At 39.8% G+C, this 22,420-nt stretch overlaps 2 protein-coding genes and 1 non-coding gene across 4 annotated transcripts; 2 read left to right on the top strand and 1 right to left on the bottom strand.

Annotated features, from left to right (window-relative positions):
* Window positions 1-1,289: 1,289 nt before the first annotated feature.
* trnav-uac (transfer RNA valine (anticodon UAC)) lies at window positions 1,290-1,362 on the bottom strand. The gene has a single exon. It is a non-coding gene; the product is annotated as a tRNA-Val (tRNA).
* A 1,965-nt stretch (window positions 1,363-3,327) lies between these two features.
* LOC106933215 (stomatin-like) lies at window positions 3,328-7,260 on the top strand. Its single transcript, XM_015012332.2, has 7 exons — window positions 3,328-3,470; window positions 3,555-3,658; window positions 4,464-4,536; window positions 4,731-4,813; window positions 5,740-5,943; window positions 6,020-6,154; window positions 6,934-7,260. Exons 1-7 carry the CDS (start codon window positions 3,416-3,418, stop codon window positions 7,093-7,095), a joined length of 816 nt encoding a protein of 271 aa, XP_014867818.2. The 5' UTR covers window positions 3,328-3,415; the 3' UTR covers window positions 7,096-7,260.
* Window positions 7,261-9,145: 1,885 nt separating this feature from the next.
* On the top strand, window positions 9,146-20,756 carry lipib (lipase, member Ib). Of its 2 annotated transcripts, XM_015012342.2 has the most exons (10): window positions 9,146-9,684; window positions 13,068-13,453; window positions 14,103-14,211; window positions 14,649-14,750; window positions 15,312-15,401; window positions 15,486-15,653; window positions 16,745-16,834; window positions 16,930-17,038; window positions 18,518-18,691; window positions 19,420-20,756. In XM_015012342.2, the coding sequence occupies exons 1-10, from the start codon at window positions 9,633-9,635 to the stop codon at window positions 19,502-19,504; spliced, it is 1,365 nt and encodes a 454-aa protein (XP_014867828.1). In that variant the 5' UTR covers window positions 9,146-9,632; the 3' UTR covers window positions 19,505-20,756. The 2 variants fall into 2 exon arrangements, with proteins under 2 accessions (XP_014867828.1, XP_087869310.1); XM_088013184.1 differs by having other exon boundaries at window positions 15,312-15,653.
* Window positions 20,757-22,420: the final 1,664 nt, after the last annotated feature.

The following is a 22,420-nucleotide window of genomic DNA, read 5'->3' as shown; positions in this document are numbered from 1 at the left end:
CTGAAAGGACAACGGTAAAATTCAAAAGAATTTTGTCTTTGACTTCATCAAGAAACAGACAAAAAATATATATTTGTCTTGATTAACTTTTTACTTTCCTAGCATACACTTCTAGAAAATTTGCTAAGATATGCAAAACAAACTATTGATAAGATAATATCAGTCAGCCTAGAAAGTTTCAGTCACAACAGTCAAAGGCTTCCATTTATTAAGCCTATAACCGCAAGTTAAAATGAATCTAATCATCCAATTATTGATCCAAATAATAAGACGCAGCAGGCCAATAAGATGCAGAAGCAGTGAGTAGGGAGCCCTCTTCTGGTTGACTGTGATTAGTGAGGAAACCATGTCGTTTATTTACTCTGTCTCTCCAGTCAGAGTGAATTAGTTAAGTCAGTTTAAACCAGGGGTGTCAAACTCAGTTTCACCGAGGGCCACTGCAGCATATTGGCCCCCCCTCAATGGGCCACATTGACGGTACAGATCAGGAGGGCATCCCTGCTAAAACACCCCAGACAAAAGGCTGACTTCCCTCATTCAGTTCTGTAGAGGCTTATAATGAGTCAATGGTCCAGGTGTGTTAGAGAAGGAACCATCTAAAGCTGCAGATGGTCTGGAAAACTAGGCTTGGGCAGCCCCAGCATAAATGTATAAAAATACAATGTTAAAAATAAATTAAACACCTCATATTGTTAAATAACTGATTTTATGTACTGAAGTTTTAAATATTACATTTGAGTTTCCATGGATGTAAAATTACTGCTAAGTTTAAAAATTACAATATTTAAATCAGTGTTTAAAGGTAAGCAAACAAATAATAAAAACAAGTCACATGGGCAGACATTATAGACTTTACGCAAAGATTTAGTCTCAGAGGCAACTGAAATCAATTAATTTAAAAATCCTTTCTGAATATCATCTCATGGTCTCTGAACTAAATGCGTCTTTCTGACCGGGAGCTGACGGCGTGTTGAAGAGTTATGGACCGGACGCTTTGGAGCGTCTGGTTAGGAAGCGCATTACAAACCTTTGGTTGAAATGTAGTTTGTAGTCAATTCGTGCTCAAAACCTATTTTAAGTCAATCATCAGCCTATAAAATGCTGGGGGGCCACATGTGGCCCACGGGCCTTGAGTTTGACACATGTGCATTACGCCATAGAACTGCCAATTGGTAATTGAAGTAAAGTAGCTTCGATTTCAAAGAAGCCGACTAGCAAATGAACCATCACCAAAGAGGAAGGCTCTTGTTGTCTCACTGCACCCCAAGAGATGCAGAACCTACAAAAACTGTTTCTGTCTGGTTTCGAACCAGAGACCTTTTGCATGTAAAGCAAACGTGATAACCACTACACTACAGGAACTGAACTTCTCTGCTTTGTTTCAGTTTGAGGTTCCAAAGTTGATGATGTGAGATGCAACGCATGAAAATGTCAACTGAGGCTTGCACTCAGATGCCTGGATTCAGAGTACAGACCATGACACCACAGAGCCCTTGTTGACCTTTAGTAAACACCTGTGATGAAGAGAACATGCAAAATCTGTTTCTGTCTGGTTTCGAACCAGAGACCATTTGCGTGTAAAGCAAACATGATAACCACTACACTACAGAACCTCAGACTCTTGGCAGTGTTCCTGGTAGATGATCCACATTTTGTTAAAGACTAATGTCAACGATGGGCATGGAACAATGTCAAATACTTACAGATCCTCTCAGAGAGCACAGTAACTTGGTGAACAAACTGCCAAACTTGTGCCTAATTTCACATTACAGTCCATAAACTAAGCCTGGGATCAAAAACATTGTATTGAAAATATTATTAGCAGAGACAAATGGTTCTACAGAGACTTGGCTAAATGGCTAAAAAATAAAATCAATACTTACAAATAAAAGATGGTTCAAAAATAAAATTAACACATTAAAATAAAAAATATCTGTGAAATAAAATCAACACTTGAAAATTAAAAATGGTTCAAAAATAGAATCAACACTTCAAAATACAAAATCTCTGGAAAATAAAATATTATGTATGTTGTTTTGAAAAACATTAGAATATAAGCACTTTTATCAAATCTTCATTGTGGTGAGATCATGTAAGTTTTTCTTAAATCCATGGAAACCCAACAGTTTGTAAGGTAGGTGAGTTAGCTCAGCAGGTTAGAGCACCGTGCCGGTAATCCTGAGGTCGTCGGTTCAAACCCCGTATGGGGCAATTCATGTCTAATGTCTTTCAGACAATCAACACTTCAAAATAAATAAGGGTTCAAAAATAAAATCAACACTTTACAATAAAAAAGGTTTCAAAAATAAATCAACACTTCAAAATAATTAAGGGTTCAAAAATAAAATCAACACTTTACAATAAAAAAGGTTTCAAAAATAAAATCAACACTTTACAATAAAAAATGGTTCAAAAATAAAATCAACAGTTCAAACTTTATAAGTTTTTGTTGTTTCTGTCTGTTCAGTCCATAAAATAAGCCTGGGATCAAAAAATGTATTGAAGATGTCATTAGCAGAGACAAAAGGTTCTACAGAGACTTGGCTAAATGGCTAACAAATAAAATCAATACTTACAAATAAAACATGGTTAGGAAGCGCATTACAAACCTTTGGTTGAAATGACGCGTTAAATTCAAGTCTCCATTACAGACCAGAGAAAACTAAAGAGAATGCAATGTTGTGTTAATCCATCTGAGGAGCCGGCAGTTTATCTTGAGGAAATAAATGACGATGCAAAAGTTAATTAGACTGTAACATGCGCAGTCCGCTGCTCAACCACTGCAGACGAGGCTCCGCCTTTGCGAAGAATTAAAAACCGCTGGAAGTAACTCATCCAGCGGCTTTAACAAATGGAGCCTTCTGGGTTCACGTTACCCAGGAGAGCGGCGCTCTGGAGGAGCTGCAGACGGTTTCCTTTGTATTTCTTTAACTAATTTGGAACAATTGAGTTTTGCTAAACATTTTCTAAACTTTGCAGGTTTGCTTTTTATTATTATTATTCTTAATTTGCTGTATTTCCATTTATTTTATTCTAAGATAAAATAAAATGTTTTATTAAGTTAGTGTTGTGTCATTTACTGAGAAACTAAGCCCTAAATAAGAACGAAAAAAATCTAAACGTTTCCCTTAGGTAGAATAAAGTAAATAGTAATTACCGTAACTTCTTCTTGTGACCTGAAGAGGGCGCCCACGGCTCTGAGGGCGGATCCTCCGGTTGCTAAGCGACAGCTCGCCGTCTACATCCCGTGGGGGCGGGGCAAACGCAAAACTTGCGAAAACTTTTTTGAAAACTATTTAATTTAAGTGTAATGTAATAAGACGTTTATCATGGTTAACATTGAGGACACATTTCCAGTTGTTTTTAGTGAAACTCTGTGTTGAAACAGACATATTTATCAGGAGTCTGAAGGATAATGACCGGTGTTTACAACAAGGTTGGAGTTGCTGGTGGTTCCGATCATGGAACAGGTCGCTACATTTAGCCGTTAGCGGGATTTTACCGTGATTAGCTGAAGGTGAAGCTGGTTTAACTGCCTCTGTTGGTGTGTGCAGGTGGAGAAGTGAGGCAGGGCGGTGTCTTGGGGGCGGTGCTGACGTTCCTGTCGGTGCTCTTCATCCTCCTCACCTTCCCCTTGACAGCGTGGAGCTGTGTTCAGGTAACGCAAAAGCAAACGGAAGCACCCGGTTAAAGATGGCTGCCGCCCTCCGGTCAGCTGGCCCGGACCACCTTCTGTTCGCTTTAGTTATAAATATAAAACACTTAAATGGTCAAACATGAACTGGATCATTTTGTAACAGTCTGTTTAAACATAAATTATATAATTCTCACTGTTTGGACAGACCCAAGTATGGACAGAATTTGGCAATAAAGAACATGAGATCTGAAAATAAAGAAACTTTTAAAAAAATCACACACAACCTACACAGGTCAGACCTTTGCTTTAATATTTTACACTAATGACAGTTTCCATAAAACACTATTTTATATACTTGCAACCTTTAATATTTTAGGAAGATGTGTTTTTTTGGCTCTAAGCAACCTGATACGGGGTCCATTGCCATCTCTACACCATGTAGATAAGTTAAACCTGGTCACAATTATTTTATGGCGATTCTCCTAAAATATATCCAGTTTGGTTTTAACTTTCAAATTATTTAAAAAATAAGGGGAATAGTTTTTAGACTTTGTTTGGATTTTTCACTACAATATATGATGTCTAGCTTGAACACTACACAGTCTAGAAAGGATTATTTTACAGTAATGACATTTTCTCTTAAATCATGAGATTAGTGTGTTTTTAAGGTTTTTAATCAGATTTATTTCAAAATCTTGCTGCAGAGTACAATGACTACCAACTGCACCATCATGCAGCCATCATGACTTTTGTTTTAAATCATTTATAAGTAAGAGTATCTTTTCTGAATCAGTGTTTTAACTGATGCATTGTGTCTGTGGTGCAGGTTGTCCTGGAGTATGAGAGGGCTGTCATCTTCAGACTGGGCCAGGTCATTAAAGGACCAGCGAAAGGACCTGGTATCTTTTTCTGTCAAACTCAAACTGCAGTCGTTTTGTTTTTAATTATTATACTAATGAATACATTTATTACGCTGACATTTTAAGACTCTGAACAGGAAAGCTCTTCTCTGAGGCTGTAAAACATATTTTTATTCCGTCTCCTGCTGTAATATTGTGAATGTTGTTGGTTTTTTCCGACTCTGGACCTGCAGGTTTAATCTGGTTCATTCCCTGGTTGGACGACGTTCAGAAGGTTGACCTTCGAACTTTCTCCGCCTTCCTCTGCCCTCAACAGGTCTCTGCTCACAGTTACTGCTGCATGCATTTATTTACAGTTACATGTAAAATGTGTTTGTGTCAAACAGATTATAAGTTGGGATAAGGTTAATTTTATTCTTGAACTTAACTTTTCCTCAGTATTTCAGCTACATTTCTGTTCAGCATGCAACACCTTCTAAATGCAAACTATATCTGCACTGAAATCCTTAGAAAAACTGCAACATGTCTTATGAATTAAACTTCCTACGTATTTAATTTTCAATAAAAGAAACAAATAATTGGTCAGGGAGGAGCACGTTTCTATTGAAACATTTTCATAAAAATATGTCATGTTTCTGTTTAAAGGTCATACATTTGCAAGTAAAAATGTACAGTTTTCCATTATTAAAAGCAAACATTTATAATATTAAACTAGGATACTCTCTGACATTTTATATTAAAAGAACATCTTCTGATCCAGACTCGATGCATCCATGTTGCAGCGTCTTCTTCACCGTCTCCGGTGGTTTTTCTGGGTCCTGCTCGAGGCTTTATGGTGAGTCCGGACCTTGAAAATGCTCTGGTCCAGGAACATTTCTGATCCAGGAAATGATCCCAGATGTACCATTTCCATTCTGGAAAAGATCCAGATATGCTTCTCCATCATTCACCGTCTCATTCTGAGGAGTTATGCCACTTTTTCTTGCAAATGTCTGACTTTATAATGTCAGAAAATATCTTAATGATTTAAATACTGTTTAAAATTCTGTCTTTAATGATGTAAAGATTTTAAAATTTACAAATTTTGGCATCAGAGAATTTGAAAATACATTAAATGAATGTCAACATTTTGGTTTAGATTTATTTCTCCTTGGCCATTTATTGTTTCTCTTGTTCACTGGCTGTGACCGTCTGTGGTAAAACCTGAAGGTCATGTCAGACGTTTCCTCCTCCTTCCTGCAGGTTCTAACAGCAGACAGCGTCCCGTTACTGGTGGACGCGGTGGTGTTTTACCGCGTGGTGGATCCCACCCTGTGGTTCACCCGGGTGCAGAATGGCTGTGACGCCACACACTTGCTGGTTCAGGCGAGCCTCAGGGCGGCGCTGGGCGCTCACACGCTGACAGACCTGCTGACGCAGCGGCCCCGCATAGCCACGAGAATGGAGGTCAGACGCAGCCAAGCTGCCACAGTTCAGCTCTGCATCAGGGTTAAAAATGATTCTGCTGCTTCACATACTGCAGGAGGCGCTGCACACCAGCTCCAGGCCGTGGGGCGTTCAGGTGCAGCGAGTGGAGCTCAGAGATCTGAGGCTTCCCATCAGCCTGCAGCGCTGCCTGGCCTCAGAGGCCGAGGCTGAGAGGACGGCCCGGGCGATGGTACCGCTGCAGTAACAGCACCTACCCTGTTCACCACGACACTCACTGTTACCTGAAAGCTGCAGCATGAAACTTTAAAAAATAGGTTTTACATATTTGTTCGACCTCCCTGAAATACTGAAGAAATGCAAAAACAACCAATCAGAGCCAGGAGGCGGGTCTTAGTGCTGTAAATCAATCTCATGTACGCGCTTATTAATATGCCAGCTTACTGTTAGAAAACTGTTTATCTGCCATCAGCCTAGCAAAGGCTATGCTAACTAGCCTTAGCATTCATGACAGCCTCTGCTAGCATCAGAGTAGCACAGAGCAGCGCCACACAGAAACTGTGGCTTTGACCTGCTGCCTTATTAAAAGAAAAACAGATCATTTCCACATTTTTTGGGCCATTAATTGTTTTGTTGTTTGCCAGATTTTTGCCGTTCATGACTTGTGGTTGTGGGCCAAACAAAATCATTTCAAGCCCCACGAATGGCCCACAGGCCACACTTTGGACACCCCTGTTTCTTGTTTCTTTGCCATTAGTTTCAGTTCATCAAATGAGTTTTTTTCTTTCAGTTTCTGTTGTTTTTGTTTTTCTGAGTGGAATGGAAAGTTTTTATTCCTCATTAATATCAGTAACTAAAGGGAACAATGAGAATTTTATACTAAATAATGAACTTATTCACATTTTGTTAAACACAAATGTCTGATATTTCTATGTGTGGAGTTGTTGTCATGCTGAAAGTTGGATTATTTGTGATGTTTGTGTTGGTTTTGTAAGCATCTCTGTGTTTCAGATGATCGTGGCTGAAGGGGAAGTGAAGGCGTCTCGTACTTTAAGGGCGGCGGCGTCTGAACTGTCGCCGGTGGCTCTGCACCTCAGATACCTGCAGACGCTGGCGTCTGTGGACAGTGGCGCCTCCATCGTGGTCTGGATCGTCCCCACAGAGATCCAGTAAAACCAAGACGCAGCAGATACCGCTGAGTTATCCAACCCAGAGAGACAAGAGTTGCTGCTAAGCAGAACCAGACCAATCTGAGCTCTCAGGACGTCCGTCTGTCTGCTCAGATGTTTTTTAAATTATCACATTTTCATATTTAATAAAACCAGAAGTGTTTGCAAATTATTCCATGGATGTTTCTGTGTTCCTTAACTCTAAAAAGTTAAAGGTGTTTTACTTTGCCTGTGTTTTTTTTCCAGTGAAAATATAAAACTTTTTTAGTTGAAACAGTAAAAACTTTGATTTTACAGACTTTTAAAGTTTATAAATAATCTCAGCAGTTTAAGTTTAGACTCAAACGTCCAGCAGGTTTAATTCTGGGAAAAATTCACCAAGAAATCCTTTAATTAAATCAGTTAAAAGAGTTTAACTGATTTAATTAAACTCGTTTTAATTAACGAGATGGTCACCATGGCAACAGAATGAGAAGAGCATTCACAACAGAAGATTAGGAGAATAAGTTACCCATCAATCCGTCTGTCCATCCATCCATCCATCATCAATCCATCTGTCCATCCATCCATCCATCCATCAATCCATCTGTTCATCCATCTGTCCATTCATCTGTTCATCCATCCATCCATCCATCCATCCATCCATCCATCCATCCATCCATCCATCTGTCTCTCCATCTTGTCCTTCCTCATCCTCAGTGTTCATGTAAAGAACTGAACCCAGAGAAAGTTCTTCTGTTTTCCAGCTTCCTTCTGGGACCTGGCTCACATTCTGCTCCTCTGGGATCCTAAATGTTTTACGGTTTGAAGGGATAAATGGTCTGGATCTCCTCCCAGAGTGGCGACCCCAGGCGACCTCCCCCAGCAGCCATCTGGCAGCATCCTGACCAGCTGACCAAACCTCCTCACCTGTCCGGTTGGATCTCAGATCTGGATGTTTCAACCTGATGCTGCCTCAGAGGAGAGCAGAGGACAAACAGCCTGAGGGAGATCAGAGTCTGATCTATGATCTCATCAGGAAATCCACTTTGACCTGTAAGCAGCCAGGTCAGGTGACAGGTGAGGGGGCGTGGCTTAGAAAGGTAAGCTCTTTAGGTGATCTGAACACTGTGGCCTATCAGTGACCTTTAACCTGGACACTCAGAAGGGCTGACATCAGGATGCAGAAACGTCTCTAAAGCAGACAGAACCAGCAACAATCAGTTCACTGCAAAAACACAAAATCTCACCAAGTAACTTTAGTCTACTTTATAATATCTTATTACTCTTGAAATAAACTAACTTACAAGTAACTTTTCATCAAAACATAGAAGCTTTTTTAAGTCAGTAACTCTTTAATATTGATGAAAAGTTACTTGTGAGATACTTTTCTCTTATTTAAAGTGTACTAAGAAACTAGACTAAAGTTACACTGTTTTTTTGCAGTGTAATGTATAATAAAAAATCCATTTTGATCTGGTCAAAATATTAAAATTATGTTTTGTGGTATTTTAGTCCAGTTTTCCAGGCAGATTTTGTTTCTTTCTTTTCAAACTTAGATGAACAAAAATATAATTGTCTAAATAAGGGCTTATTATTAAACCCCCAGCACAAAATTAAATCTTAAATTGCCTCAATAATTCATGCCACCACTAAACAGATGAGGAAATCATTTTATATGATTCAATAAAAAATGATCATGAAATGAGACTAAATCTGAAGTTGGTTGCAGAAACTCTCCTCTGTCGCTCAGGCTCCACTTTCATTTGCATCCAGCTCTGATTGCACGGTTACAACGTTCAGTCTAACATTACTGAGGTTCAGTCTAACATTACTGAGGTTCAGTCTAACCTCGGCTCTCTGTTCGAGGTAAATTACATGTGTTTGTGCTGGATGTGCAGGGAGGAGCGGCTGGGTGCGGCGCATCTCTGCAGCTATTAATAACCATCACAGCCTTTATGTCAACCCAGATCAGGCTGTTTATCAGATTCCCTTATAAATTTGGTTTGCTCCAATAAACTTAAAATATATGCTGCAATAAAAACCTCTTAAGTTTCTTTATTAATAATCTCTAACAACATTTCTAAACAAAGCTGGTCTGGCAGCTGATGTTAAATTAAAAACACAACCAGTATCTAAAATATTATTGATCCTGCTTCATATAAAGGTTCTCAGTGCTTTGATCACATTTTAATTACTGCACATTTTAATAAAGCTCTGTTTCAGTTGCTATTTGTTCATTCAGCTCCGACAGTCAGAAATAACCTAAACTAGTTTTAAAGTAATCAGACCCATTAATAGGACAAAATGTGTCAGAATGTCCAACAGGTGAAGTAATCAGTTCATGTTTCACCCCACAGTGATTAAGCTCTGATTTCTCCCTCATGTGTGGAAAGTTCTCCCTCGTTCTTCTTCTCCTGGTTTGGATAAATCACTCGTCTTCCTCCACCTCCTCTTCTAGAAAGGGTTCCCTGCGTGAGGCTCCGCCCCCTTCCCTCCCTCCTGATCCGTCCAGCCGCCCTGTCAGTCTGGGTCCAGACCGTTTCTGAAGCTGAAGGAAAGATGTCGCTCCGCAGCCTGCTGGCTCTGCTGGGACTCCTCTTCCTCTGCAAAGGTAGGAAACTCCACCAGCTCCCTGACAGACTTGCTGCTCGCCGCAGCTTCCATCCTTCAGGCTGATCTCCTGCTGATTCAACAGGAAAACAACAAACTGCTGATAAAAGTGGAGCATGAAGAAGGAAGGCTTAGCAGGAACAGATTATTTACAGGCGTCTCCATCTGTCGGGAATCAGACGGTTTGTTTGTGTCTGGACCCCCGCTGACCTCTGACCCCAGCCTCATTATTCAACAGGCAGCTGTAATCAGCGGCTGGCTCCATGAAGGCGCAGGTGGTGACGGGATGAGGCGTTTTTTTATAGCAGCTTGATCCTATTGAGGCCACCGTCTCACTTATATGTGCTACTTGTAGAGCAGGAAACGCCACCTGAGGCTCAGCGGTTCGGAAAACGTTTGTCTCATTTAGAGCAGCAAATAATTCAGCAAACCCAGAGAAGATGGTGCAGCTGTTCACCTGCTGGCTGCTAAAGACCGAGGCTGGGAACGAGGGTCACTGAGGACAGCAAGATGTTCGGTTTGGATCCGATTGGGACTGACGCAACAATCAGTTTAATCATGTTACACCTGAACGTCAACAAACCGCCGAGCCAAGTGCTCAGTTACCATGGTAACTTGGTTTAGCCATACACGTCAACTACAAATAGACACAAGTCAACATTATTTATGTAGAGCATTTTAGCAGCAAAGCAGTTCAAAGTGCTTCACAAGACACAAAATACAGTTAGTTATGAAAAATACAATCACTGTTATTATGAATCAAAAGCAACAATAACCAGATGGGTTTTAAGTCTGGACTTAAAGGCACTCAGTGTTTCAGCTGTTTCACAGTTTTCTGGAAGTTTGTTCCAGATTTGTGGTGCATAGAAGCTGAAAGCTGCTTCTTCATGTTTGGTTCTGGTTCTGGGGATGTAGAGCAGAACCAGAAAACCTGAGAGGTCTGGAAGGTTGGTTCAACAACAGCAGATCTTTAAACCATTCAGTGAATTATAAACTAATAATAGTAGTTTAAAGTCTTTTCTCTCAGTAGAAGGACCGTAGAACTGGGTGATGTTCTCTATCTTCCTGTTTTAGTGGGAACAACAGCAGCGTTCTGGATCAGCTGCAGCTGGAGGATTGAGTTTTTTAGGCAGACGCTGTTGCCATAGTTGATGCGGCTAAAGATTAACCCATGGATGAGTTTCTCTAGATCTCACTGAGACATTAGTCCTCTAATCCTGAGATTCTTCAGGTGATAGAAGGCCGACTTTGTGACTGTCTTTATGTGACTCTGAAGGTTCAGGTCAGAGTTCAGCCTGATCTCTAGTTTCCAGATGTAATAACTGATGCTGTGTGTTGGCTCTAGATCTATAATCTAGATCTATAACTCTAGATCGCTCCTCTTTAGGTCCAAATGTAATAACTTCAGTTTTGTTTCTTTTCAGCCAGAGAAACTTTTGGCTCATCCACACATTTATCTGTTCTCAGCATCTGTGATTTCAGTGTTTGATGCATTCAGAATGTTCCCAAACTGATTATGATTTATGCTGATTGTGTGTGATACAAACCATCAAAAGTGAAAATAATCAACTTTTTACTACAACTTTAACTCTGTAAAACTAGGTTATGAGCAGCCGCCATATTGGATTTTAGGTTTGGTGTGAACACTGCAGGGTTTTCTCCAGTTTATTTGATTTCAACTCAACAGCTGGAAGTTCAAACATCCAGTTATTAAGCAAATGCATCAGCAGGCAACAATTCAAACAGATGAAAAGTTGGAACTCGCACATCGTGATCTAAGTTCCAACAGGTTTTATCTTTGCTGAAAACATCAAATCAATTAAAATTCTCATTCCTAATAAACAAATGTTAAAGTATATATCTGTGTTAAAGTTAAACCCCCAGATGGTTTGGTTTCCTACGCACCAAATGACAGGAATTAAAAAATGTCCAAGTCAGAAAGAAATTAACCTTTGACTCTTCTGCATCTCTGTTGGTAAAACAAACCAATAACAAATGTATTTTTCTGTCTCAAACACTAAAAAGTCGAGTGTTTCAGAGATTCAGTCAGAATTTAAATCTTACTGCAGCAGCCATGTTGGATGTGAGGTCAGGTTCGGCTTGATGCCTTCACATAATCTCAGCTTCTTTAGCTTTATTTTTATTAGTTTATTTTTGTTTTACATTAAACTTAGAACATGGCGTTGCAGTTCCCTGGTGTGCAGACAGAGGGCAGCATCAGCATTCAAACACTTTTCTCCAGCTTAACTTTTTCTTCTGGTTTTTATCTAAACATGAAGCAGACAGAGACTTCTCCAGTTGTCTTAACCCTTTGGGTGGCTGATCAGCTGTTTCTAATGTAGCTGCTGATTTGACATCCTGACATAATACTGTTATTTCCACATTATTCCCTAATGTTGTATAGTTTTTTAATCTCTCTGTGTTTGAAAGTTAAAGCCAGCAGACGTTGCTTAATGTTTGGCGCCACATCGATCCTCTCAGGAAGAACATTCTGTGGTGATCGGATCCGCTGGGACTCCCGGGTTTCCCTGATCACTTAACAGATAACTCCCTGATCCGATTAGCCTGAAAGTAATTCCTCATCTACAGGAAGGCTTTGATATTTGTTTCCTTTGCGGTTTTTATCCAACTTAGTGTATATTTAGTTTTAATGCCATCTGAGGCATAAAAACAGAAATGTCCTGATTTAAATCTTCTGGGATGATGAAGTGAGATTAGATTAGGAGGCTTCAGATCCTTAAAATAGGCTGAATATTTATCCTGATTATTAAATGATCCCTCACTGAAACAGCAAAGACTTGATCCCTCCATTCACACTTTAAATCACCATCTGATCTTTTATCTCTGCACATTTTAACTGGATCCAAGGTTCAATAGGAAAAACAATCAATTTAGGTCATTTAGGAGGTTGGAAATGTTTCTGTATGGAGGAAATGTTTTTATTATTACTCAACATATTTCATATGTTTTAATGGGATTTATTTTAAATTCCCGCAGTTTAGATCTTTATTTATCTATACAATCATGACTTTGTTTCTTTGCTTAGATTTATTATCTTGTATGAAGAAGTTACTGATAGTTAATAAATTAAACTAAAATGTTGGATTTTTATTTTTAAACTTGTTTTAAAAAATAAAAAAACTGTGTAAAAAGACGAGTGGTTACATGAAAATTCTGCAGAATGTACCAATTTTTTAAATTAATTGTCAGAATAATCAATAAATTAATTAATTACTAAAATAAATACATATAAATACAAAAAAGTGAAGAATATTTTCCAAACAGAGCAACAGGTAGTGGAATTATCCTTCATCTTCTTTTTGATCAGACTCAGATGTTGCTCTAATTTTCATTTGACCCCTGACCTCCATGATGTCCGTCCAGGTGAGTCCGGCACCGAGGAGCCCTGTGATAACTTCACGGACCTGGACCTGTCCCACTGCTTCATGGGGACCAGCCTGTACGTCCGCCTGCTGCTCTACACGCGCTCCAACCCGGACTGCGGCCGTGAGGTCGCCCACCACCGCCTGTCCTCCCAGCCGCTCCTGGACCTGCGGCGCCCCACCGCCTTCGTCATCCACGGCTACCGGCCCACCGGGGCGCCGCCCATCTGGATCAACCGCATCGTGCGCCTGCTGGCCGAGCAGGAGGACATGAACGTCATCGTGGTGGACTGGAACCGAGGAGCGGCCAACCTCAACTACTTCACCGCCGTGACCTACACCAGGGAGGCGGCGCTCAACCTGACGGGCTTCATCAGAACCATGGAGGTGAGGCGGCAGAAAAATCCGACCTGGGTCACATTCTGTTAACACAGCCTGAGTAGATGAGAGCGAGAGGTTCTGGACCGGGATGCTTTCAGCTCAGAGGCTGACAAGGAGACCCAGGAAATGTTTTTGTTGTTTTAAACTCTGATTTTCTTAAATAAATAAAAAACTGACAAATCTATAAACACAAAGAGTGAGATTAGCTACATTCACACAGCAGGTGAAAGCGGCCCTCATACTGTATGACCCCTAATAATTTTCATCTAATCTGTTTTTCTTGCACATGTGAAACTAAATCAGATTGTTTTAAAGTGTCTGTAGTCTGAACCGTCATGTCACGTTTTATTTTACGTCATTAATGTGAGAAAACCTTAATAAATCTGCACCAGAAGAAGCCAGACGCTGTAATCAGGACGTAAACAATATCTGAAAATTATGATTATGAAATTATGAAGCAGTCTGAGTCAGTGAACGCATCACCATCACTCCACTGACTCCACATCCAGTCACACTTCTCTACAGGAGCTGCAGCTGGAGCTTCGCTCCACGGGTTTAATCGGTAGAATGAAAGTTCCCGCTAAAGAAACCTCATTTTATCTGATTAGCTCTCTGGCCTGTCAGCTCCTGATGCTGCTTGAACGTGTCGCTGCAGGAGGAAGGCGCCTCTCTGAGCTCCATCCATCTCATCGGCGTCAGCCTGGGAGCTCACCTGGCCGGGTTTGTGGGAGCGAACCTGAAGGGAGCGATCGGCCGCATCACAGGTAAAACTGTTAGCATCCAACCAGAGAAGCTAACGGCTCAACGACGAGAGGAAAGACTTCAGGTCATTCAGTCTGTCCATGAAAATGACCTGCAGTCACAAATACTCAGCATTTATCTGTCTGCTTACTGTCTTCTGTAGTATTTACAATAATAAATAATAATTAGCAAAAGTATTTATAAGCTTTTCATATTTATTCGTGTTACATATTTTAATCTATTTATTGAGATTTTATCTAACAATCCAACACAAAGTTATTAAAAATGAACTTTTTACATAACATTCTGAAAAGTTTGGCATGTATTTTCATTCCCCCACCTCTTTACTCGGATGCCACTAAATAAAATGTAGTGTGATGACCTCACAGGTCTTCTTTGTCTCATTGGCTGTCAGCCTGAATCTGTTCTGTAGACTGACTGACGTTAGTGTGTGCTGCAGGTTTGGACCCAGCCGGGCCGATGTTCACCAGCGCCACCCCGGAGGAGCGGCTGGACCCGTCGGACGCCATGTTTGTGGACGTTCTGCACACCGACATGAACTGTGAGAATCACACACTGACCTCAGCGTTTGGTGGAAACGGAGCTGAGGTTCATTTGGTCCTGACACTAAGACACCAAGCTGTGAATCAATCCCATCATTTTGATTCTAACTGATAAAACTTAGAGCTAAAGCACCGATTCTAATGTTTATAACTGTGGCTGCACCGATTGCAGTTTTCTGGTTACCGATCTTTAGCCAATTTCAATTTTGGCTAATATTGATTTTTTTTTTTTCTGAAATGTTGCTAAATTTAGCAAGAAATCACTAAGTTGGCAACAGTGGGGTGGTTATTATTAGCTGTAAACATTCAGACATGACCTGATGGTCAAACTCCTCACTGCAGACCAGAACAGTTGATGATTTTTACACCTTTTCTGAAGTAGATCAGATCAGCTTAGCATGTAAGAACCGGCCGATCACCAATCTCTCAAAGTTAAGGAAATCAGCACCAATAAATCACCTGGCCGATAAATTGGAGCTCCATTATTTATAAACAGTTTGCATATTAATTGATAACTGAATAAAAACAGTCAGAATTTGATCAGTTTTTCCTCCTGGCAGCGTTCGGGCTCCGAGGAGCTCACGGCCACATTGATTTCTACGCCAACGGTGGAATCGACCAACCAGGATGCCCCAAAACCATCTTCTCAGGTAAAACCCTCTGGCTCCGCCCCCACAGGCTCACACAGGTATCATTACCCCTCACCTGCTCAGCTACTCCTCGTCCTCCTGCAGGTAAATCGTACTTTGTGTGCGACCACCAGCGCTCCGTGTTCCTGTTCCTGTGCGCCCTGAACCGGACCTGCCGGCTCACCGGATACCCCTGCTCCTCCTACAGCCGCTTCCTGGACGGACAGTGTCTGCAGTGTGACGCCTTCAAGCCTGCTTCCTGTCCTGTGCTCGGTACGCACGCACGCGCACACACACACGCACACACACACACACACACACACACACACACACACACACACACACACACACACACACACACACACACACACACACACACACCTCAGCTTCTGTCTAAACCAGGCGAGTCCAAAGTGTGGCTCATGGGCCATTTGTGCCTGTGAGGATTTGAGTTTTTTGTGTATTTATTTCTAGGTTTTTCTGAGTTTATTTCGTTCTGTTCCCCTGTGAGTCTGTGATTCCCTGATTATTCCCAGGTGTGTCTTGTTCCCTTGATTACCTGTGTGTATTTAAGTCCACCTGTTGTCTCTGTTTCTTGTCCTCATCTTTGTCAGCGTCAGTCGTCTCAGTAGAACTGGTTAAGTCCTGTGTCGGCATCAGCTCTTGTTTTTTCAGTCCTCTATCAGTTGCTACCGGTATTTAGCTCTGTGCTATTCTCTCTGCTGTGCCGCCTGCATTGGACTGTTTGAGCTTCTCCTTATTAAATCATCTTCATCATCATCACCTGGGTCTCTGCGTTCATCCTCACCACCTCCAAACCACCACTTCATGACTGTGCCTCTTGGAATAATTTGTTGGTCTCCTGGCTAATGTGTATTTTTATGACTTTATTCTCGTACAAGTTTGTTTTCATAAGACTTTTAGCTCATAATTTTACTAGTTTATTCTTGTCATTTTATTCATTTTTTTTAATTTCTAGCATGATCCTAACATGTTGTCATAAACATCCAGTGACTTTTTACTCAATAGAAACTTGGTTAAACTTGGTTAATGGAGAGTTTTTGTGGAGAGTTCTCATTTTTGTTGCTGTAAGTGGACAAAAACATTTTCTTGACCAAATAAACTGAAAAAAAATCACCCAAATAGTTAAACTCTTATTAAGCTTTAGCAGAAGGATACTTTTTTATGTGTTGTTAAAATTGAGATACATTGAAAAAAGCACATAGTTTCCAACTTAACGACAAAAAATAAATCCAAAACAATATCACTCATATTTTTAGTGTCATTCTGTTATAGAAATTTAATTTATTACATTAAATCCCAGGTAAAACCATTATAATTTGATTCCTGGTCTGTGCCTGCAGGCTACAACATCAGCCAGTGGAGAGACGCTCTGGTGAAGATGGGACAGACCAAAGTCTTCTTCAGCACCACGGCTGCCCTGCCCTACCAGAGTGAGTCCTGCTAAGGTTTTCACACCCCAACCTGGTTCTGAAGTAAATACGTCCTGGAAGGTGCTGTAATACTCTGTGTGTCCTGTGGGGGGCAGAGCTGAGCTACAGAGTGGACATGGTGACCTGGAACCAGTACCTGCGCTGGGGGGTCGTCTACATCCGCCTGCACAGCGGCAGGAACTTCACAGAGGCCCAGATAGACCAGTGAGTTCGACTCCTGACTGGTACAACACCAGGCTGGCAAAGTCCTGATCCAGATCGCCTGGTTCTGGTCCGGACTTCCTTTAGTCTGGACCAGAACTTCTTCAGGATTCCTGAAAGTATTTCAAAGGTTTTAGCAGCTGTAGCTCATATCATGCAGGTATCTTCAAATATTTGTTGTGAGTGGCGATTCTGTGGGCAGCAAAGGTCTCCAGTAGCAGTCAGTCTCCCAGCAAATACACAAAGACCTCTGACTGAAGACAGCTGTTAGCCAGCTCTGCTAATCCACCTCATTTGCTCTTGCTGCTCCACTTTTAATCTATGTCAGGCCATTTAAAAGCAAATTTTAAAAATGATACTTGGAATAAGTTGGTATTAAAACTAGCGCCAGGACTTTTGATTAATTACTTAGGTAGATTTCAACACGTTAAAGTTTTTTACCCAATTAATCACTTTGTTTTTCTTTTTTTTTAACATATAGAAGTCCTGAACAGGATTTGTTTGTTCCTGGTACACCCATAAATCTGACGTCCAAGTGACATCTGCTAACAGCAGCGATGGAGGCGCGGGTTAATTTCTGCCTCTGAACGATCTGATTGGACGCCTATTCATGCTAAAATAGCATCTCAATGCTAACATAGCAGCTAATGCTACATGTTAGCATTGGACAGACCAAAGTCACATTTCCAAAGAAGCTCCATGAATGATCAGATTCAATGGATAGAAAAACATTTTGAAACAATCTGACGGCTAAAGAACAGATTAAAAACTACGAATGTATTTGGTGTTCAGCTCATGTCTAGTTTAGCAGAAAAAAAGTTTTTATTCTGAAAGTGTTGCTAATTTTATCTGTGTTTGGTTTGATTAATATATGTTTAATTAATTACAGACCCTGCCAATAAACTGTATTAATTTTAACTGAGTTTCTGATTTAGTTTAAATATTCCTGGTTTTTCCGATTTAGTTTAAATATTTCAGGTTTTTCCGATTTAGTTTAAATACTCCTGGTTTTTCTGATTTAGTTTAAATATTTCAGGTTTTTCCGATTTAGTTTAAATACTCCTGGTTTTTCTGATTTAGTTTAAATATTTCAGGTTTTTCCGATTTAGTTTAAATACTCCTGGTTTTTCCGATTTAGTTTAAATATTTCAGGTTTTTCCGATTTAGTTTAAATACTCCTGGTTTTTCTGATTTAGTTGAAATATTCCTGGTTTTTCCGATTTAGTTGAAATATTCCTGGTTTTTCTGATTTAGTTGAAATATTCCTGGTTTTTCTGATTTAGTTGAAATATTCCTGGTTTTTCTGATTTAGTTGAAATATTCCTGGTTTTTCTGATTTAGTTTAAATACTCCTGGTTTTTCTGATTTAGTTTAAATATTCCTGGTTTTTCTGATTTAGTTTAAATATTCCTGGTTTTTCTGATTTAGTTGAAATATTCCTGGTTTTTCTGATTTAGTTTAAATATTCCTGGTTTGTGGCAGTAAGCTGCAGCGACTGGAGCAGTACACCTCCACTCGGCTGCTGGCCCAGTTCGATGAGGATCTGCAGAACGTCCAGAAGATCTCCATGAGGATCAACACCGGGAACATCATCGGCCCTCGCTACAAGATCAGGCTGCTGAGGATTCGCTTCACTCCGCTGGAGCGACCCGACAGGTCAGAGGTCACCACACTCATCATCTAAACTGATGGTTTTAAACCTTTTATGATTTATTTTTGGACTTCTGGCTCAGTTCTCTCAGTTTCCCTCTTTGTTTCAAACTGTTTTTATATCATTCTGATAGTTTTGTGCCTTAAATTTAAAACCAATCAGATTTCAAGTCCAGTAACAGATAAAAGTACAAGATTTAATCAATAAAACAACAAAGAAAGGATTATGATGTCATTTTTACGACTTTATTCATGTATTATCACAATTTTATTTTGGAATTTTTACAACTATTCTGGCATTAATATGACTTTATTCTCATATTATTATGACTTTTTTCTGGTATTACTAATAAAGTCATATAACTAACAATGAATAAAGTCACACCATAATATGACTTTATTCTGGTATTATCATATTTTATTCTGGAATTATTGTGACTATTTTCATAACATTATGACTTTACTCTTGTAATAAACAAATACATTCTTATCCAGGCCCTAATTCTCAGTCATATCCTGAGCTGTAGAGGAGCTTAGCTTTGTTTTTGTTTTTTGAGAATCAGAAAACATCTAATTAAAATAAACTCTAGAGCTTCTAAAAGTAAATCCTGCATATGGAACTGAAGGTTAAATGATTCAAACTAAGATCTTTGGGTGATCTCTCTATGTTCTGAATCAGTTCCCGTCTTTGTGTTTGAGAGGAAACTGTTTTTCTGTCGTTTTGCCGCCATCAGGCCGGTGATGTGCCGCTTCGACATCATCATGGAGGAAAACACAGAGGTGGCGTTCAGACCTCTGCCCTGCGACTCTCGCCTCTGACGTTTCCATGGAAACCAACCGACCCGGGTCGGACTCGGCTCTGACTGGTGACCTGCCGCCGCTGTCGGTCGCCCCTGGTAACCAGAACCAGGAAGTGGACGGTTGATGCTGAGGACAGATTAGAACCAGAGATGAAACTCTGGATTATTAATCCAGTCGGCTTCAGTTACTCAGTGGCTGCAGAGCCTCGTTTAATAAAGAGGTCCGTTAAAGACTTAGCTGCTAAACAGAGAACTACATATTCATTACATTCATGCAGTCTGTTCATTGGCTGCATGTTACCTTTTAAAGTAGCCTTGATAATTATCTCTGAAGCCGTTTTTTGGCGACTGGCTGCTGCTTTACTCAGGTATAAACACACAGAAACTCAATAAACTCAGCAAATAGCCAGTTTAAACTGGATCTTTAGTTAGCAGCAGCTCATCACAAAGACAAAAACTATGATTTTTCATGTCATTTTAGGAAGGTAGATAATTTGCAGTTGACCAGAATCTGTTCATTTTTAGCTTGATCCATCCTTACTAATGACCTGCCCGCTGGAAAATCACTAATTTCATCAGCAAACACCCTTCAGTGTGGAAGGAAAGGTGTCAAATCAAATGAAACACAAAAGCAGCAGGAAGTTTAAACTGTTCATTCACGCAGAGAGCTGATGAACGTTTCACTGCTTTTCATTTCATATTTACAGTTTTAGATGTTTCCTGTTTGACGTTGCAGGTAACAAGGACTTTTTGCCAATTTGATAAAATACTAAATTGTAGTCATAAGATGCAGAAATTTATTTTTATAGTTTAATTACTAATAAAAACTCATGACAGGAATGAAAATCTGAATATGGTGCGTTACTTATCTATCTTCACTTTTACAGTCTGAACTAAAAAGTACCAATATCTCATGATCTGCTAAATGTCTTAACTCTTCCTGTCCAGATTATGAGAAAGTTTGAAGCCATGTTGCTGTTTATTTCTAGAAACTTCAGATCAGTCTCAGGATTGTAAAAACACATTTCTTCTATCTGTGCCTTTTTTTCAGCAGCTATGACTATTTTTAATCTGCGGCTCCTTTTAAAGATCCATCTGAAGATGCTAACATTTCTGCTGCAGTGATGTGAGGAATCCTACCAGGACGTTATTAGTAGTGAATGTGACACACTGAGCAGCAGATTCTCTTCTGTACGATTTATAGAAAATATCTGCTTTTTTGTGCATTATTTTCACACTGTCAAAAAATACAATAAAAACCAATGAATCAATGTTTGATTTGGTCTTATTGGTTGAAGAATTAAAGTTGGATGTTTGTATCACCACTAACTGCAAAGGCAGCGGAGCTTAAAGCAATCAGGGATAATTGGTTACTAATTCCTGAGGTGTGTTTATGGACAAACTGAAGCTCAAACACAAAGAAAATATCAAACTAGTCACATCAGATTGTAACCATGGTAATACAACAACCTTATTTTTTACCATTAAAATCTTTTAGTTTAATAAAGCACTTTCATGGTAGTGTTTATGCAGTCCTGGTTGATACTGTAGCCATTTCAGATGGACTTCACCATCCATATTGAATTCCAAAAACGTTTAGAACAATTACAGAGACAGTGTTTAAATTAAAAATATATTTTTAATTTGTTTCGCATATATTCTGAATGTAATAAGTTTGAGAAATCCTCATTTCTTTTTAAAAAATATTTTATATGTTTTTTTTAGGCTGAATAATTAGCGTTGATAAATGTGATAATCACAGATTATGTAAGTTGCCTTGTTGTATTTTCTGTGGCTTTTTTAAGTCTCTTTTGGTTATTTTTAGCGCTGCCATCGGTTGTGACTCGCTAAACGTGTGTGAGCAGCTAAAACTGCGCTGACCCATATTACACCTGCCAGCTTCGGTTTGTAATAACTGTGACGTAACACCGCCGCTGGGGGGGCCTGCTTGTGCCTGGCACGTGCGCGCCGACACGAGCCAATTTGATAGCCGCGTGAGGAGAACAGACGAAGGAGGAGGAAGAAAACGATGCAGTTCAACCTAAAACTACTTTATGCTGTAATTATAAACATATGACGAGTCATTTTTAACGTTTTATTTATACAGAAGAAGGTTTATTCTACCGCCACGCAGTTCCTCTACCTGGTTGCTAGGAGACGCAGTGCGGCGTGAGCTGGCGCATTAATATGTAAATTAGACAAATGGTGATGCGGCCACAGATTCGAAAGTATTTCATTTGAACAAAATACAAATTTGTTCCCGTTTTTATTCAAATATAGAAGACATTACCTTCCTTTTACTAGATAAACTTCCTCTTAATTATTGTGTCTCTATATTAATGTATATATTTTCTAATACATAAAAAGTAAAAACAGTTGTTAGCTTAATTTTGAGCAGTTAGCTTATTTCATTTGAGACAAAAACCTTAAATATGGTTAAAATATTGTCATTATTTTTTGGTTAGGCTCAGAGGAAACTGTACAGGGTTAAATAGAGGTAATGTTTGACAGCACCCCCTCCCTTTTCTGCCTCTCCTCTCCCAGCATCTCTGTTATTCTTCGTATTTTATCTGAGTCACTGTGTCGGTCGAACCGAACCGGAACTGTTCAGCAATTTTTCCAGGTTCTGTCTGGTTCCTGTGGTGAAAATACACGATGACCCAGGTGGTTCCGAGGCGTGTTGACATGACAGGTAAGGCAAAATGGGGTTGATTAGCGTTTTTCCATCTTACTCAGGGTAACTGTTCTCATAATATGATGAAATAATCGCAGAACTACTTTACAGTGCTGGCTGACAAAAAACAATTCTTGATATTTCAGTTTATAAATAACATTCAAGTGAGAACAATATGTGTTTGTTGCATTAACTGCATGGATTAAATCATTTCCCGCCCTCTTTTTTCTGTAAAATGTTCAAATTTAGGAAACATTTAAG

This window comes from Poecilia mexicana, unplaced genomic scaffold (genome assembly GCF_051168715.1).
Source record: "Poecilia mexicana isolate PSO_F unplaced genomic scaffold, ASM5116871v1 scaffold_15, whole genome shotgun sequence".
Taxonomy (NCBI): Eukaryota; Metazoa; Chordata; class Actinopteri; order Cyprinodontiformes; family Poeciliidae; genus Poecilia; species Poecilia mexicana.
This window is presented reverse-complemented; position numbering and strand designations above follow the sequence as displayed.

Bases quoted from the DNA above. Each gene is read 5' to 3' on its own strand.
- lipib (XM_088013184.1), top strand. From the start codon at position 9,633: ATGTCGCTCCGCAGCCTGCTGGCTCTGCTGGGACTCCTCTTCCTCTGC. The intron at 13,454-14,102 runs GTGAGGCGGCAG...GTGTCGCTGCAG, and splicing joins GCTTCATCAGAACCATGGAG to GAGGAAGGCGCCTCTCTGAG. The intron at 18,692-19,419 runs GTCAGAGGTCAC...TGCCGCCATCAG, and splicing joins CCGCTGGAGCGACCCGACAG to GCCGGTGATGTGCCGCTTCG.
- LOC106933215 (XM_015012332.2), top strand. From the start codon at position 3,416: ATGACCGGTGTTTACAACAAGGTTGGAGTTGCTGGTGGTTCCGATCAT. The intron at 4,814-5,739 runs GTCTCTGCTCAC...TCCTTCCTGCAG, and splicing joins CCTTCCTCTGCCCTCAACAG to GTTCTAACAGCAGACAGCGT. The intron at 6,155-6,933 runs GTACCGCTGCAG...TCTGTGTTTCAG, and splicing joins AGAGGACGGCCCGGGCGATG to ATGATCGTGGCTGAAGGGGA.